The sequence below is a fragment of the Aspergillus nomiae genome (genome assembly GCF_001204775.2).
Source record: "Aspergillus nomiae NRRL 13137 chromosome Unknown contig00009, whole genome shotgun sequence".
In the NCBI taxonomy this organism is placed as follows: Eukaryota; Fungi; Ascomycota; class Eurotiomycetes; order Eurotiales; family Aspergillaceae; genus Aspergillus; species Aspergillus nomiae.
This window is the reverse complement of record NW_015378064.1, coordinates 76,835-91,696: the sequence shown is the minus strand read 5'-3', so window position 1 is coordinate 91,696 and position 14,862 is coordinate 76,835. Positions and strand designations below refer to the sequence as shown.

At 50.3% G+C, this 14,862-nt stretch overlaps 5 protein-coding genes across 5 annotated transcripts; 2 read left to right on the top strand and 3 right to left on the bottom strand.

Annotated features, from left to right (window-relative positions):
* The first annotated feature begins 383 nt into the window (after positions 1-383).
* On the top strand, positions 384-1,374 carry ANOM_000869 (putative 2-hydroxychromene-2-carboxylate isomerase). The gene is made up of 4 exons (XM_015546127.1): positions 384-505; positions 595-694; positions 760-1,043; positions 1,107-1,374. The coding sequence occupies exons 1-4, from the start codon at positions 431-433 to the stop codon at positions 1,308-1,310; spliced, it is 663 nt and encodes a 220-aa protein (XP_015411687.1). The 5' UTR covers positions 384-430; the 3' UTR covers positions 1,311-1,374.
* Positions 1,375-1,449: 75 nt separating this feature from the next.
* Positions 1,450-1,911, bottom strand: ANOM_000868 (uncharacterized protein; the record flags this gene model as incomplete). The annotated part of the gene is made up of 2 exons (XM_015546126.1): positions 1,450-1,568; positions 1,629-1,911. 2 exons carry the CDS (start codon positions 1,909-1,911, stop codon positions 1,450-1,452), a joined length of 402 nt encoding a protein of 133 aa, XP_015411688.1.
* A 630-nt stretch (positions 1,912-2,541) lies between these two features.
* Positions 2,542-5,139, top strand: ANOM_000867 (uncharacterized protein; the record flags this gene model as incomplete). The annotated part of the gene is made up of 4 exons (XM_015546125.1): positions 2,542-2,960; positions 3,049-3,200; positions 3,252-3,454; positions 3,958-5,139. 4 exons carry the CDS (start codon positions 2,542-2,544, stop codon positions 5,137-5,139), a joined length of 1,956 nt encoding a protein of 651 aa, XP_015411685.1.
* A 236-nt stretch (positions 5,140-5,375) lies between these two features.
* ANOM_000866 (type III PLP-dependent enzyme) lies at positions 5,376-7,014 on the bottom strand (the record flags this gene model as incomplete). The annotated part of the gene is made up of 2 exons (XM_015546124.1): positions 5,376-6,651; positions 6,705-7,014. The coding sequence occupies 2 exons, from the start codon at positions 7,012-7,014 to the stop codon at positions 5,612-5,614; spliced, it is 1,350 nt and encodes a 449-aa protein (XP_015411686.1). The 3' UTR covers positions 5,376-5,611.
* Positions 7,015-10,911: 3,897 nt separating this feature from the next.
* Positions 10,912-14,603, bottom strand: ANOM_000865 (uncharacterized protein; the record flags this gene model as incomplete). Its single annotated transcript, XM_015546123.1, has 2 exons — positions 10,912-12,746; positions 12,803-14,603. 2 exons carry the CDS (start codon positions 14,601-14,603, stop codon positions 10,912-10,914), a joined length of 3,636 nt encoding a protein of 1,211 aa, XP_015411683.1.
* Positions 14,604-14,862: the final 259 nt, after the last annotated feature.

Sequence of the window (14,862 nt, the reverse complement as noted above, 5' to 3'; positions counted from 1 at the left end):
AGGAAGGTGCATTCGAATATTACAGTGATTCTTATCAAGAGGTCTAAAGTGCCAACACGGATATCAAGGCTCCTTCCACATTATATATACACCTGAGGACCCCTCAGATCCTTGGACCAAGGACCATCATACCAATTGACACTTGTAACCATGGCAGCAGATGTATACCCCAAAACTATTTAGATCAGCTGCACCAGGCTCATTGACCATTGATCATAGATCAGAGGTCAAGCCTAACGCGACCGATGGAAAGCGTTCCAAATCCGAGCCTCGGCATAAGGAACTGGCAGATCACCCACCAGCCAATGACACGAGGGTATAAAAGTGCGGGGAGCAGCAAGTCGACCGGCAGCTTCAGACGGTTCACTTCATCTCATTCAACCATATCAAGTTTCCAAGGCGTGCTTGAACGCTACCAAATTAGACCCCCATGGCTGCACCCCGGATCACATTATATTTGGATATTGTTAGCCCGTTCGGGTATATCGCATTCCATGTATTGAGAGTATGTGTGCCATTATGACCAGAATATAAACCCCAAGATCCATTTACAAATAAGTTTACATTTGGACGAGCCGGCTGACCCGTTCGAAGAATTCCCCCATCTTCGCTAAATGCAATATCACCTATGTCCCGATCTTCCTGGGAGGATTGATGAACGCCTGCGGCAATACGCCTCCCGTGAATATTAAGAGTGAGAGAGATTCTCTGATACTTTCTACCTGGTCCATACCATGGCTAACATTGCATTTAATCCAGACAAAGATGTCTGGATCGGAAAGGAACGGCTCCGTTGGGCACGATACTTCTCCGTTCCCATGGTTGAGGACACCCCGGAAGGCTTCCCGCCGATGACTTTGGCGACCGAACGCGCGCTCTGTGCCGTCTCGGTGAAGGCGCCGGGGAAGCTTGTCCCGACTATCGAGGCCCTCTATCATTCGTTCTGGGTGCAGGGGAATGCTAAGATCGGACAGGTCGAAGGCTTTACTCCGGTGCTAGAGAGTGTCTTTGGCAAGGATGGGGCCCAGGAAATTCTGCAAGCTGTTCGTGGATTCTCTTTCCTACTTTGCTGGTAGATTGTCAACATGCTAATTCTCAATTCGCAGATGGGCCATGCAGAGGTCAAGGAGCGCTTGAAGGCGAACACCGATCAAGCGTTTAAATCCGGTGCTTTTGGCATTCCATGGTTTGAGTGCACCAATGTCAAGGGCGAGACGGAGGGTTTCTGGGGCATTGATCATCTCGGCCAAGTGGCAGACTTTTTGGGCCTGGATCGCGGTTCGGACAGGGGATTCAAAGCGGTTCTGTAGAGTCGCGTGGAATCGTGGGAGTTCAGGGAGCAATATCTTATCCACATGGGTGTACATTTTACTTCATAGTTTGGTCTTTGTCTTTCAATGAGGTTCTTTTGCAAGATTGGCGTTACTCATAAATGTGACATACAAGCCTCTATCTTCTCTTTGGTAGGCGAGCATCGCTTCTATTCTTTTCTCGGAGGAACTCGGCAATCTTCTCGTTGTCCATGTTATCGATAAGGTCGATCTCGTTCTGACTGGGTGAGGTATCGACTTCTCCAACATGATGTTAGTCTAACAAAGTAATACTGGTAAGGGAATGAACGAACTTACCTTGAGTCTCATCATTTCTTCCGGTAGCCATCGAGCGAACCTGCTCCCACACACTCTGAACCGATTCATCGGAGGCGACAGTCGCGAGCTTGTTTTTAGCCTCGCTAATCGAATTCCCCGCGACACTGGCGATGCTATTCGTAACATCTGAGAGTGAACTCCCCGAAGCCGCTGAAGAATCATTACGCGGCACATCACAGGCTTGTCCTTGAATCGCAGCCGTATTGGCTGTAGTAGTAGACGCAGTACGGTCTACAGCTGTAGGGTTCACAGTTGGCTCCATGACCAAAATCGCATCCACTTAAATCGATAGCTAAAAGTTTATCTTTGATCGACGAGTTCTGCGAAAAGTACACAAGAGGCTATTATGATCTACTTGAACCTCCTCATCGTTCCCGCCGATGACATCAACGGGGAGGAATGATATCATTGTGAGTCCAGCCCTACAAGGCTGGGCCAAGCAGCCCACATGGGTTGCCCGCTTAGGAAACAAATTAACCCACGCCCAAGGCAGCCATATTCTGTTCTTTGTTCTCCATTTGTCCAACCGTGCCGTGGAACAGTGAAGTAATGCACGCGCAATGGGATTGACTTCTCGTCGGCGATAAGTCATTAAGCCGAAGCAGGCGGTGGGGGGTGGCAGAATGGGTGTATATTGTTTTCTTCTTTGTCGGTCTCCGGGGCCGGAGATCGAGTCTTCCTGTTCTATATCCAGGTTTGCTTGAATCTCCCCGGACCACACACTGAACACCATATTAGAATACTTTTGTCAACTGTACAAGATGTGATATAAATATTGGAGAGGGTACCTCTCTGAATGTACCTCATTCAGCTTCAACAGTAATAACAACAAAGCCCACCATTTCAGGCATAAACACCAAACAGAACATCCACCCCAATAGCCACAGTCAGGATGTCTTTCCCATACAAGCACTTCCTCCTCATCGGCGCGACCTCAGGCATTGGCAAAGCAATGGCCGACCGGCTCATCGCAAGCGGCGCCAAAGTAACAGCCGTAGGAAGACGTCAAGATCGACTGGACTCGTTCGTGCGACAACACGGCGAAGACAAAGCGAGTGCGATCGCCTTCGACATCAGCAAGACCGAGCAAGCGACTCAATTCGCCAAAGAAGCGTTCGCCCAGCACCCAGATATCGACTGTGTCTTTCTCAATGCAGGCGTGCAACATCGCCACAATCTGACGAGCCAGGAGACATTCAAGCTGGATGAGTTCCTCAATGAAGTCCATGTCGATTTCACAAGTGTGGTGGCTCTTGCTCATGCTTTCTTGCCGTATCTTACGGCGAAGACGGAGCCTGTTAGCTTCATCTTGTGAGTTTCTTGTCTTTTCTTTCATGTGATTGTGTCTATATATATAGTGGGCGTGTAATACGAACAGGGCTGATTTAAATATCTACAGTACCGGGACAAACCTCGCGATTGTCCCTGCTTGCCCCATGCCGGCTTATTCGGCCGCGAAAGCAGCGCTGAATGCATTCGTTCTTTGTTTCAGGGAGCAGCTCAAGTCGACCAATGTCAAGGTGATCGAGTTGTCTCCGCCCGCTGTGCAGAGTCAGTTCCAGTCATTGCTTCTTTTCTCCTTCTGGACTAACTTGGTCATAGGTGAGCTCCACGATTACATGACACCAGAAGTCGGGCGGAAGGTCGGTATGCCGTTGGATCAGTTCATCGATGAGGCATTCGCGGGATTTCAGGCTGGTAAGGATCAGGTGGTGGTTGGCAGTGTTGCCGATGAGAAGACGTTCTACGAGGTTCTCAACAAGCGACGGGCGTTGTTTGAGACTTTGTCGAAGCTCTTGGGCTCAGTATAGAATGTTGATATAGTAAACCGACCGGCCTACCGAGTATATGCAATGGAGAAAAGAGAGCTTGGACTCTAGGCCTACCTAGTAACGCTGTGTGGGTTGGGATCTAACATTAATTTAACGCTTATACTATAACTAGACCGCATGGTTGCTCTGGGGTGCTATATGGAAACCTTGTAAGATGACCAGATGCATAGTGAATTAATGTTTGGATTCATATTGTTGGAACAAATCGAATATTTATCTCATTCAAAAAACCAAGCCTGGTGGCTAGTAATGCCAATCAGTCAAAGCAAGAGTATCCATATGTTAGGGCTTTTACCAATCGGGAATAGCGGCGCCCGCGGCATTGCCCCTCCGCCCGCTTTTTATCGGAATCAATCCATTCTTCCCGATCGACCCATATATTGGCTGCTTTCTGTCCACAGTCTTTACGGCGGATGTTATAGATCTATAGACTTGTTTTTTCGCATCGCATATACATACCCACCTGAAAAAAATAGATCCATAGACAAGAACCCCGACGATTCCAACCGACCCATACGGTATATAAAGCGAAAATGTCACCGATCCCTATCACTATCGTGACCGGCTTCCTGGGCTCCGGAAAAACTACCCTCCTCCTGAACCTCATCCCACAACTCCCGCAGAACTACCGTCTGGCGCTTTTGAAGAATGAATTCGGCGACGTGGCGATCGACTCCCAGCTCGCCTCGACACAATCCATCTCCGGGGTCCGCGAACTCCTGAACGGGTGCATCTGCTGCAACCTCGTCGGCCAGCTCAGCGATGCGCTGAACCAGCTCCGCGAGGAGGTCAAGCCGGATCGCATCGTGATCGAGACCAGCGGGAGCGCGTTCCCCGCGACGTTGGCGATGGAGGTGAACCGGCTGGAGCGCGAACAGCCGGGCAGCTTTGTGCTGGACGGGGTGATCAGTGTGATCGACGTCGAGAACTGGGAGGGCTACGAGGATACATCGTATACGGCGAAGTTGCAGGCGAAGTACACGGATTTGATCATTTTCAACAAGTGGGAGAAGGTGTCGGAGAGACGGTTCGATGTTTGCCTGGACCGCGTGGGAGATCTGGAGGTGCAGACTCCGTACGTGAAGTCGGACAAGGGGAGGGTGGACAAGGATGTGTTGCTGGGGATTGATGGGGCTTTGTTTGCGAAGGATGATGGCGCTGGACTTACCGACGGGCATCATCATGATCATGATCATAAGCATGGTCATGGACATAAGCATGGTCATCAGTCCGAGGTTGAGGTGCTGTCGGTCACATTGAAGTCCGCCCAGCCTGAGCAGACCGTTGACGTGTCTGCCCTGGAGCAGTTGCTGCTCTCTGCACCCAAGGATGAAGTCTACCGGATCAAAGGTATCATGCGTTGCTCCACACAGTCGCCTCCGGCTGAATCGTCGGATGCCCTGGCCGAACCCAGACCCGCTGCGTCCCAGGACGGAACGACTAGACATTATATCCTCAACTGGGCCTTTGGTCGTTGGACCTTCACGCCCTCCGAAGTTGTTGCAGAAACGGCTGACCCAGGTGAGGCCGCTCGCATTACATTCATTTTAGCCCGGTACGAGTCTGGAAAGTGGAAGAAGAAGCTGGAGACCGGTGGCTTGGTCCAAATCGGAGAGGGAAATGAAGGAGGCGAGCTGGTTGTTGAGCGACTGGTCTAGACGACTGTAGTGGCTTCCTCTCTTTTTATTTTTGAAGTGGAGCTGGCTTCCGCGATGTTGACGACTGTCATTGAACATAATGGTATGGAATTGGGATGAGTGATGTACATGTATCTGGGGGTGATCATGAACGGGCATCATAGATAGGCCACAAGTTACGAACAGACAAGAGATAGATATCTATATGGATAAAATAGACACGAAATGATGCGCGCTTCGTCTTTATCCAAGGCATTGATGAACCACCAAATCTATGCAGATCCAAGAGCTAGAAGGAAGGGCAGAGGGTCTATCCACTATAAAAAACTCAATTCAAATCCCGAAATCTACTTCGTCAAACACAATATAAACCAAAACTGTAAAATAAGGACAACGCAAACAAGTTTTCAAGAAACAGCTCTGCACTGTCCTCCACACTAACAACCCATAACAAAACTGGTGTAGGTACAGAGCCAAAAAAACATATAAAGGACTAGTACTCGAGGAGAGCAGAAGCACCGGCTTCGCTCGAGATGTAGATCACCTCGTGATTGTCGGAGAAGCCGTTGAAACGGGTGGCGCTACACTTGGTATACGCCCCCATCTCCTCGAAGAAAAGCCAGTCACCGACATCCAACAGACCAGGCAAGGTGATCCGTTGGCTGATAACGTCGATGCCATCACAGGTGGGCCCCCAGATCGAGTAGGCGATGCCAGCCGAAGTCGCAGCATTCGAGGCATTCGCACAAGTCAGAATCTGGGCCACCGGATGCTGGTGGTCAAAGATGATATTGGAGAAGTTTCCGTAGACCCCATCGTTCAGATAGATCATGTATGCATCGTTGGCCGGGTCCTCAGGGTCTCGCACGTCGCGACGGGCGATCACGTTGGCAGCCAGGGTGAAGGCGGTCGCCACGTAGTAGCGGCCAGGCTCCGCGATGATACGGATATGAGGCGGGAAATACGTATCCAATGCCTCACTCAGGACACCAGCAAACTTTTCAAAAGTGTCCCCGCTGAAGCCGCCACCGACATCCAAGGTGTGCAGTTCGTGACCAATTTCAGCAGCCTGGTCAAATATCATCCGGGCATCCTGGACCGCTTTGATAAAAGCCGTCGGGTCTTCCGCGCCCGAGCCGACGTGGAAACTAACGCCAACGACCTTCAGCTCGAGCTGGTGAGCCAATTCCAGAAGTTGCTGGGCGACGTCCAAAGACGCACCGAACTTCATGCTCAGGCGGCACAAGCTGGTGGAGTCATCGGTCAGGATGCGCAGATAGAGCTCTGCATCGGGGAAGCAGGCCTTAATCTTGTACAACTCGTCGGCATTGTCGAAGGTCATCTGCTTCACGCCCATCTGAGCGGCGTAACGCAGGTAAGACTTGGTCTTGCAGGGCTGCGCGTAGATGATGCGGCTGGGGTCAATGCCCGTGTCAAGAGCCATATCGATCTCGGCCTTCGATGCACAGTCGAAGCCGTTGCCAAGCTTGGCCATCAGGCGAAGAACCTCCGGGTCCGGGTTGCACTTGACCGCTACGACGCGTGTTAGCCTTGCACGTTCAAACTCCAAACGCGTGCAAACCTACCATAGAAAGGCCTGACGCGGCTCAAGTTCATTTTCCAGCGTAGATGCTGTCGGTAAACCTCGCCCATGTCCGCCACATAGAACGCATCCTCGTCTCCAGGGGCGCAACGGTCGGTGTTGACCTCGTCGGCGCGCTTCTTCAAAACGTCCATGACGAGATCCTTGGCCGCCAACCTGGATTGCGAGAGGTCGTCCCCTCCATTATTGCTGATTTGACTTAAATTATGAATATAATCCAAGTCGGATTTGTCTTGACTATGTTTAGTCATGCATATCTCAGCAGGGATACACGCAGTCGGTGCCATAACCATGTGCGCTGCGACGATGCACAAAGGTGAAAAAGAAGATGATTAAAAAAAACGGTGAGTTACGCGACTGCGTGTTAAGGAGGGCGAAAACTTTCGCAACCGTAGTTGACTGGACCAAGCCTCCTAGACCCTTCCCCCTCAAGAGGAAGAACCTTCAGAGAAGTCCTATGCGGCAGCTCAGAGGGCGAGGGGATGAATTGGGAGGGCGTCAACGGGTTAATAAATGGCGCGCCGGACGAGAACACACGGGGAGAAACCAGTAGGAGGTGGAATGTTGTTAAGAGTGCCGCGGGGACGTCGAGGATAGACAATTTGACGGAAACGTACGAACGAGGCTCCGGGAGCCGTGGTGAGCTAGAGCCTTTGGAACTGAGGTGATTCCAAAGGCCAGTCGTGGGTGCGACGGAAAGTCAGGTAATAGGCGGAACAGAGTCGGCCTAGAAAATGGGGACCTGATGTAACAGGACCAGAACCAGCGGTCAGCAAGTTTGGAAATGAAGCTCTGACCCTCAACCTGAGTGAGAGATTTAATGACGCGGGGAGAGGAAAAGGGGAAGAAGTCCGTAGGGTGCAGAGTTTTTTCTTGCTTGACGACCGGGGCGTTCGGTGGAAGCGCACTTAGGGCAAAGGGCTCACACCGTCAGGCAGAAATCGGCCGCGGGGAGGGGTAGGGAATTGTTCCAGATCAGGACGAGACTGAGCGTCGGCAAGGATGATCACGGTATCCTCGAAGGGGGAAAAAATACTCACCTGAAAGGACAATTGGGGAATGATGGGGGAGCGATGGAGGACGAGAGTCGAACAAAAACGAGAGGCTTTTTTTTATTCGGTCGCCCAAGCTGAAGAAGGATTGATGACTGATGATTGAGTCAAGGCTGGTTCTCGTGGGGGTGCTTACGGCATCTCCCGAACAAACCTGAACCGTATCCATACCGTCCCGTCAGTTTACCACCGGTGGCCACCGCGGCGTCACATCCTGTATCATGCTTGGTCCATCCATGTCGGTTCCTGTTGTTCCAGCTTCGCCCCTGCAGGTCTCGACGGCCCTTGATCCTCCCGGTTGGTGGGATTTGCCTGGATCCATGGGCATCCCCTCCCAAAAATTCAAATTCAAAATAAAATAAGATGAAATAAATAGAAGACGATCTAACCTTCGACCGGATGTTCTGATCACAGATTGTGGAATATATCCCTCATTGCCAATCACAGAGCTGCTGAGCATCAGGTCCGAGTCCGGATTTTAGGCAGACCATCATGGATCCGGGCTGTTTCTCTCATTTTCTGTCTTCATTTGAGTTTCCGTAGACGCTGGGTCAGGAATCGATGCATATCATGCAGCACGTAATGAACTTTATCACGAGAGGTAACCCCTTTCATCCAGGCCTGCATCTGATATCTTGCCTGCGCCTCGGGTATAAAAACGGTTCCGTGTTGTTATAGATTATATTCCGTGCTCAATCATTGGTTGATCTGGTGGTCCCTCTGAAATGTATTACGGACAGGTCAGTCGGAGTTCGAGTACGGAGTCGGTACGAGCTACTGTATTGCACCCCGGAGCTCCTCACGGGAGCTCCATCGGCGAATCCACCCGGAGGGGCACGTCGGCGGTCACGTGCCCTGTAGTCCCTTCGATCAGTCAATCTCCATGACGACTTGTTCAACCACTATCAGTAGAATAGACCTCGACTAGTCTCCACGACCGTCATCCTTGAAGTAACATTGACCATTTGTCCTTCCTTATATGGCATATCCAACTTTTGAGATCACTGAAAGTGTGAAAATGGGAGGTTGTATTCTATCAGCTTTTTCCATTTCCAGATGGTGCAAATTACTTTAGGGCAGATGTCATGGCGAGGCTACCACCGCAACCCCTCCAGTCTTTTTTCTTGTACTTTTTCTGTTCAGCTTAAGTGTGATCAGGTGTGTACGACAGATGATCTCATTTCTTGGAAGAATAGAATCAGAGGTTTTCCGTGCGTAGTATCTACTAGTCCATACGGGTAGCGCTAGGAGAGTGCTTGGTGTGGTACTTGTAGACTATAGTGGGAGGGGAGAGCTGGTAATCCTACTTTTGAAAGCAACCCCCCTTGAGTCGGAGTAGAGGGAACCGCCGTACCTCCTCCGATGCTCATGTTTGTCTCAAATTAAATGAAGAATTCAAATATTCCTCTAAGCCTTATAACGAGAACACCACTTTCCACAACACTATTGGCCTCAACCTATCATAATATTGCTGCATCGGTGGGGTCCCCTCTAACACGGACCTATTCTTAGAACAAGCCGATGCCACTTGTTTGACAGTCGATGGAGTGCATCTTTTTCTTCTGTGGTAGACCGGTGTTTTATTGAAGGTAAGAGAGAGAGAGAGAGAGAGAGAGAGAGAGAACGAGTATATCTGGAGAACTTAGAAGCCATGTGCGGTCAAGTTGGCAAGATATAAATATTTAACGAGGGCAATTATACGTCGTTGATAAGTTAGCTCCCTGCCACTGCATTGCATAACAGTGCCGCCAGCCACCCGCAAATTCTATTTTACATTCATATAAATCTCTAATCATACAGAGATTACCAGCTATCCATATATCCATTGATGGTATCAATTTGCCCTCATCAAAAGAAGGCACGAAAGGGCTACCCACAAGCAACGGTTATCAAGACAGCGGAAAACAAAGTAAGAAAAACTGCCATGTGATTGAAAATGACAAAAAGTAGTCTCAGTAGCCAAACAACGATGGATTCCTAATTTCCCTGTACCTCTGCTTGGATTGTTCTGCACTAGCTTTCACAGACCCTGCTCTCAAGGCCTTTCCGGGCATGTACAGGTGGGCGCTGGATTTTTACTGGCTTCGAAGACATATATATCCTCGGCTGTTGCTCCTGCTCTTCGTCGGGTTCAAAGTATTCGCTATTCACGTCTTCACACTCCGCACCGGAATTGTAGAATGGCCAGCGTACCTTCGCCGCCTCTTGGCCAGCTACACTCTGTCTTTCGGCATTGATCGGCCCTTGGGGGAATGCAAATGTCTCGGTTGAGCTCACGGACTCCACTGATGTCTCTGACGACACAGACTTATCAGGTTGATTTTGCTTTTTTCTTGTCCCATTGCACAGTATCAGCGAAAATACCTTGCCACAGGACACCATCATGACAGTGACTGTTCGAAAAGATGTAGATGGTACTACTTGAAGCTGATATACCAAGACAGTAGTGCACCCTGTTGAGTAGCACGGTAGTGATGTGCCATAGCCAAGCTATATATCTTAGCAGAACCAACGTATAGACATGATACAAATATCAAATGATCTATTGAATCTCATGGTGAGGGTTGAGTCGTCGTCTCAGATCTATGAAAGGCCTTTGACAAGGAAAATGGTTCTTTAGTATTGACATAAAATGATCTATTCGGGTGATCTTGAACGAATGTTTCGGAGTGGCTTTATTGTCTATGTGATAGTGCCTTGCAAGTATGAAAGCGATGCGGGTGATACCATCTCGGCATTGCTTTTGTACTAGATTTCGGTCTTTGTCGAGACAGAAAATGAACAATTCGGGATTTGGCTCCAGATGGTTTTACATCTGTCGAAACCAGACAATTTATTGAAGTGAAAGACTGTTGTTGCCTTGTTACCGCCGATCAAGAAATGAGACCATCAATACACAGGATGGGAGCATATTCTATGAATACCTGCCAGGGGTTTACTTATAACAGTCGTTGAATTAAACAAAGTAAATATATACTAAAAGATGCCGTGAGAAAGGAACAACGTGTATCAGGTATCACTTGCAGTCACAACGAGCAAAGCAGTCTTAAGAAAAGGGGTATATAGAGATGGCTTGAAAAAATGAAGATAGGAAGATAAAAAGAAAAAGAAAAATCCTCAAACCAGTACGAAGACCCATCACAGCCAGAGTACCCATCTAACGCCAGAGATTGCTCCTCGGAAAACACCCCGTAACAGTTTGAAAGCCATGACGATCAACCATACCCACCACAACATTCCAACAAGGGCCCATTCGAGCATCACAAATCCGGTACGTCGTATCCAGCGTAGCCGGCGATGGCGCCTCCGAATGCCTTTGTCGAGGGTGTCGCTGAGCTGTTTCACTGCTAGGGTGCTGGTAGTATTGAGCTGAACGCTCAAATCTTCTGCATCTTGTGCGGCAGCCCGCACACGTGGGTTGAGAGAATTGTTGACTAGATCTTCAAGTGCGCCAAGTTGACAACTCAGAGCTGACAATTTATCACCAGGATAACCATCCATCGATCGCTGGAAGAGCTCCTCTGAGTTCTCAAACCTCTTCACCAAGGCTTGAATGGCGAGATCGAACTCATGCGACCGAGGCACCTCCGGAACTGGCGTGTCAGGGCCAATTGCGCGTCGAAGAAACTCAGGCGGAGGACTCCGTACAGTATGAGCGCGACGAGTGATCTCTCGCGCCTTGATACCTGAAGAGAGAAGGAGCGCACGGGTACGTTCGACTTCTCTTTTTGCCGGGACTCCGGATTCCATCGAGGTAGAAACACTGCGCTCAGAGATACTCCAGCTTCTGGATTGGCTGGAGGGCGTGGAGCGACTTTCATGAGAGGACGGTTCATGTGATGCCTTTGCTTGTGCAAGGCCTGTGATCGGGGGCCGAGTGAGACTGTATGGCACAGACGGATCCTTAATTCGGCCTTTCTTGATCTGTTCTCGGATGGTATGTAGCTCAGGGCCAAAAGTCGCAACCTTCCCGGGTTTCTTGCGGACATCGCGCCTCTTCTGCGGAGATGGCGATAGAGCCTCGTCTCGTCCAGTCTCTCTCGCGCTCTTCATCTCTGACTCTGAAGAAGTCTTTTGGGGACTGCCCAAATCAGATCTTCTATGGCCCTCGGATTGATCGCTCTGGCGGGAGGGAGAAGTAAAGGGCAATGGCGCGGATAGGTAATCTTTCCCAGCTGCTTTTTCTGGCTCCCTACGAGCCGCCAGAATGTAGTCCTCAGAAAAGGTGGGGAGGCGGCGTAGTTGTGCCTTGGTATTAGTGGTCTTATCACCTTTCGATTCTTCAACATCGGTTAGGGCAATCTCATCGTCAGATGTGACGTGTGATTCAAAAGAAGATTGTCGCGAATGGGCCAAGGAGTCTTTCTTTAGAATGAGACCACCCATTTTTGACACTTCATTACCAACCTTTTCGGCGATCTTACCAGGGCCTTTGAAAATTCCACGAAGTTTGGACTCATGTTGTGCGAGCCCTTTCCGTGCTTGCTGGCTCGACTTTATCCGGCCATCCTGATGCGTAGAGGGAGTTTGATCTGGAAGTGGGCTCGGGTCCAGTCTGCCAGCGTGAGGCAAACCCTCTGAGTATTCCGATAAACTGTTGCTACGTAATACCTCTGATTCTAGGGAGCTATTGTCCACAGCATCTTTAGCTCGCGAGTTACTCTTGCTTCTCTCCCGGCGGGCAATAATCGCACGGGGGAACCGTCCTTTCGACGGGGATGGTGACCGGCTTGATGGGGGCGATAAGTTTGATGCAATACTCGGAAAGAAAGTGGATTGGATAGGAGTAAGCGGCACCCTTCCATCGGCTGTCACAGAGTATGTCAGACGGTCATAGCGGTCATCCACACTTGGCGCTGAGGATATAGACTCCCTCTGTTCTTGGGATTTAGTACGGTCAGAAGCTTTCCAAGATCGTTGGAGATTAGACCTCTGTGGCGACATAGCTTTCATATCTAGAGAGCTCTCCTCATCTGGTGGGGCAATATATCCTGTTGTTCTTGATGGTTCGGGCCGTAGGGAAGTAGACCTCCTAGGGGATACCACGCTCTCTCCCTGGTATTTCCAATATTGCTTGTCACCCCGGCTTGACGCACTCGAAGAGCTGCTTGAACGCTTCGTAATTTGTGTCCTCCACCACTGCTGCGAACGATATGAGAGGGGCCTTGAAATCTATGCCGCCGTCTCCCCCGTCCAATCCGTTTGAACTCAGGTGTCAGTCCAGGGTGGGCGTCCGATAAAGAAGTGCGTGAGGTCGGCTGGTCTGTGTCTACTGACTCCCGCCTGGATGGGAGCTCTTCTTGAATGTTCCTGGTTTTGGTTTTGAGGGCATCGGATGGAATCAACATTGCGGGATCGGGGTATAGATTATTTCCATCTTTATCGATAAGCTTGCTTTTATTTTGTATATCTTCAACCCATGCGATATCAGCCAAAAGTTCTGGCGGTGAGATCATCCAATCAGATTTTGGTCTGCGAGCCTTGACGCTGCTTGCACGGCTGGTTCGCCTCAGACTGGAGGAAGGAGAGGCTCCTATAATCTCATCACCCTCCGGCTCTTTATGTGAGAGGTCTTTCGAGCCTTGGTGGAAAGGTGGGAGCTTCAAGCATTCAAAAGAGCTACGGTCTTCTTGATTGAACTGGCTCTCGATCGAGTCAACCCACTCATGAACTTTTCCGACATTGGTCCAGCCTTCTGCATCCGTATCAATGGGACATCGCTCGCGGAATCTAACTTTGCGGTTTCGGATTGATTGAAGAGGGTTGTACGAGCGACCTGGAGGGGTGTCGCCAGTACCCGCTGGAGTGGAATCTGGGTCTGTGTGTGCCTCGTGCGGTTTAAGGGGAGAAAGCGAAGGAAGCAATCGGAGATATTCGGAGAAGAGCTCGAAATGGCGCCGGGCCTTATCAGCTCGAGCAAGCGTGCCGTCTGAGAATACGTGTGGTAGGGAGTTTGAATTGACGGAATCGGGCAGCAGGTTCAAGACCGAAGATGGTGCATGTACGGCTTGATCCACATGTGAGGCCCCCGAAAGCTTCGAGTGATCATCGACGGTCATCTGAGTAAAGCCGCTGCGTGGATAAGGGCTATCATTTTGACTGCCCAGTGTAATAGGTGCACCCTTTCCACTCGATGAAACGGAAGGTTGACCTGCCGACGCGGTCCACCTTCCCCCTGCAACGCGGCCAGAAGGCACTCGACCATGGGCACTTACTCTTCTGGATTCGCTCAAGTTCAATGCTAGATTGACGATCTGTAATGAGTCCCTATCAAGCCCTAGGGGAGTCTCGCTTCCCACTTCCGTGGTTTGGGACGGATGCGGTTCTGCATCTTGTTGCGAATGTGACGGACCAGGGGTTTCTTGAGAAGCTTCTCTCCCCGGGGGCGCTGCTGAAGATTCCTTCGTTGACTCTTTTTGGCGGCTCCAAGGGAATCGCGACCGCTTCTTGGGTACCACAATCTCCGAATCGGGGGGTGTTCCACGCTTCTCCTTTCGCTCCGATTCCGAGTGATGGGCGCGATGATAACTATGCCTGAGACTACTTGATCTGGGCAAGAATGAAGAGTCCAGTAAGAAACCTCCTGAGCTGTGTGTTCGTCGAGATCCTCGGCCTCCCTTATCCCCGTCGCGGGAGCTGCTCCCGAGTGTGCTGCCTTCCAGCTCCCCACTGTCTCGTCCTTCGCTCATTCGCAAACTCCTTCGCCGATCAGGTTTGTCGTTGGATTCAAGTCGACGAGAAGAGCGCCACGAGCTAGATCTAAGCGGTTTCTCGTCCACTTTGGGGAGAGGATTTGGTGGCGTGGGCGATGCATCGGTCCTCTGCGACATCAGAGCCAAAGCGGAGTGTTGTTCGGTCCCGGCCGATAGAAAAGGGGTATGTGACGGTGATCGAGGGACTCATGAGGACCATCAAGGTCAATATCGATGGTCTATCATATTCTATGGGAGGAAATCTGGCGACACGATGAAGTTGAAATATTTGAAGGCCCCTTTCATAGTCGAGGTAAATAGTGACGATCACTTTTAAGTAAGTTGTACGGTATTGTACAGGATATACCCCATACCTTTCCCGGCCGTGACGACGGAT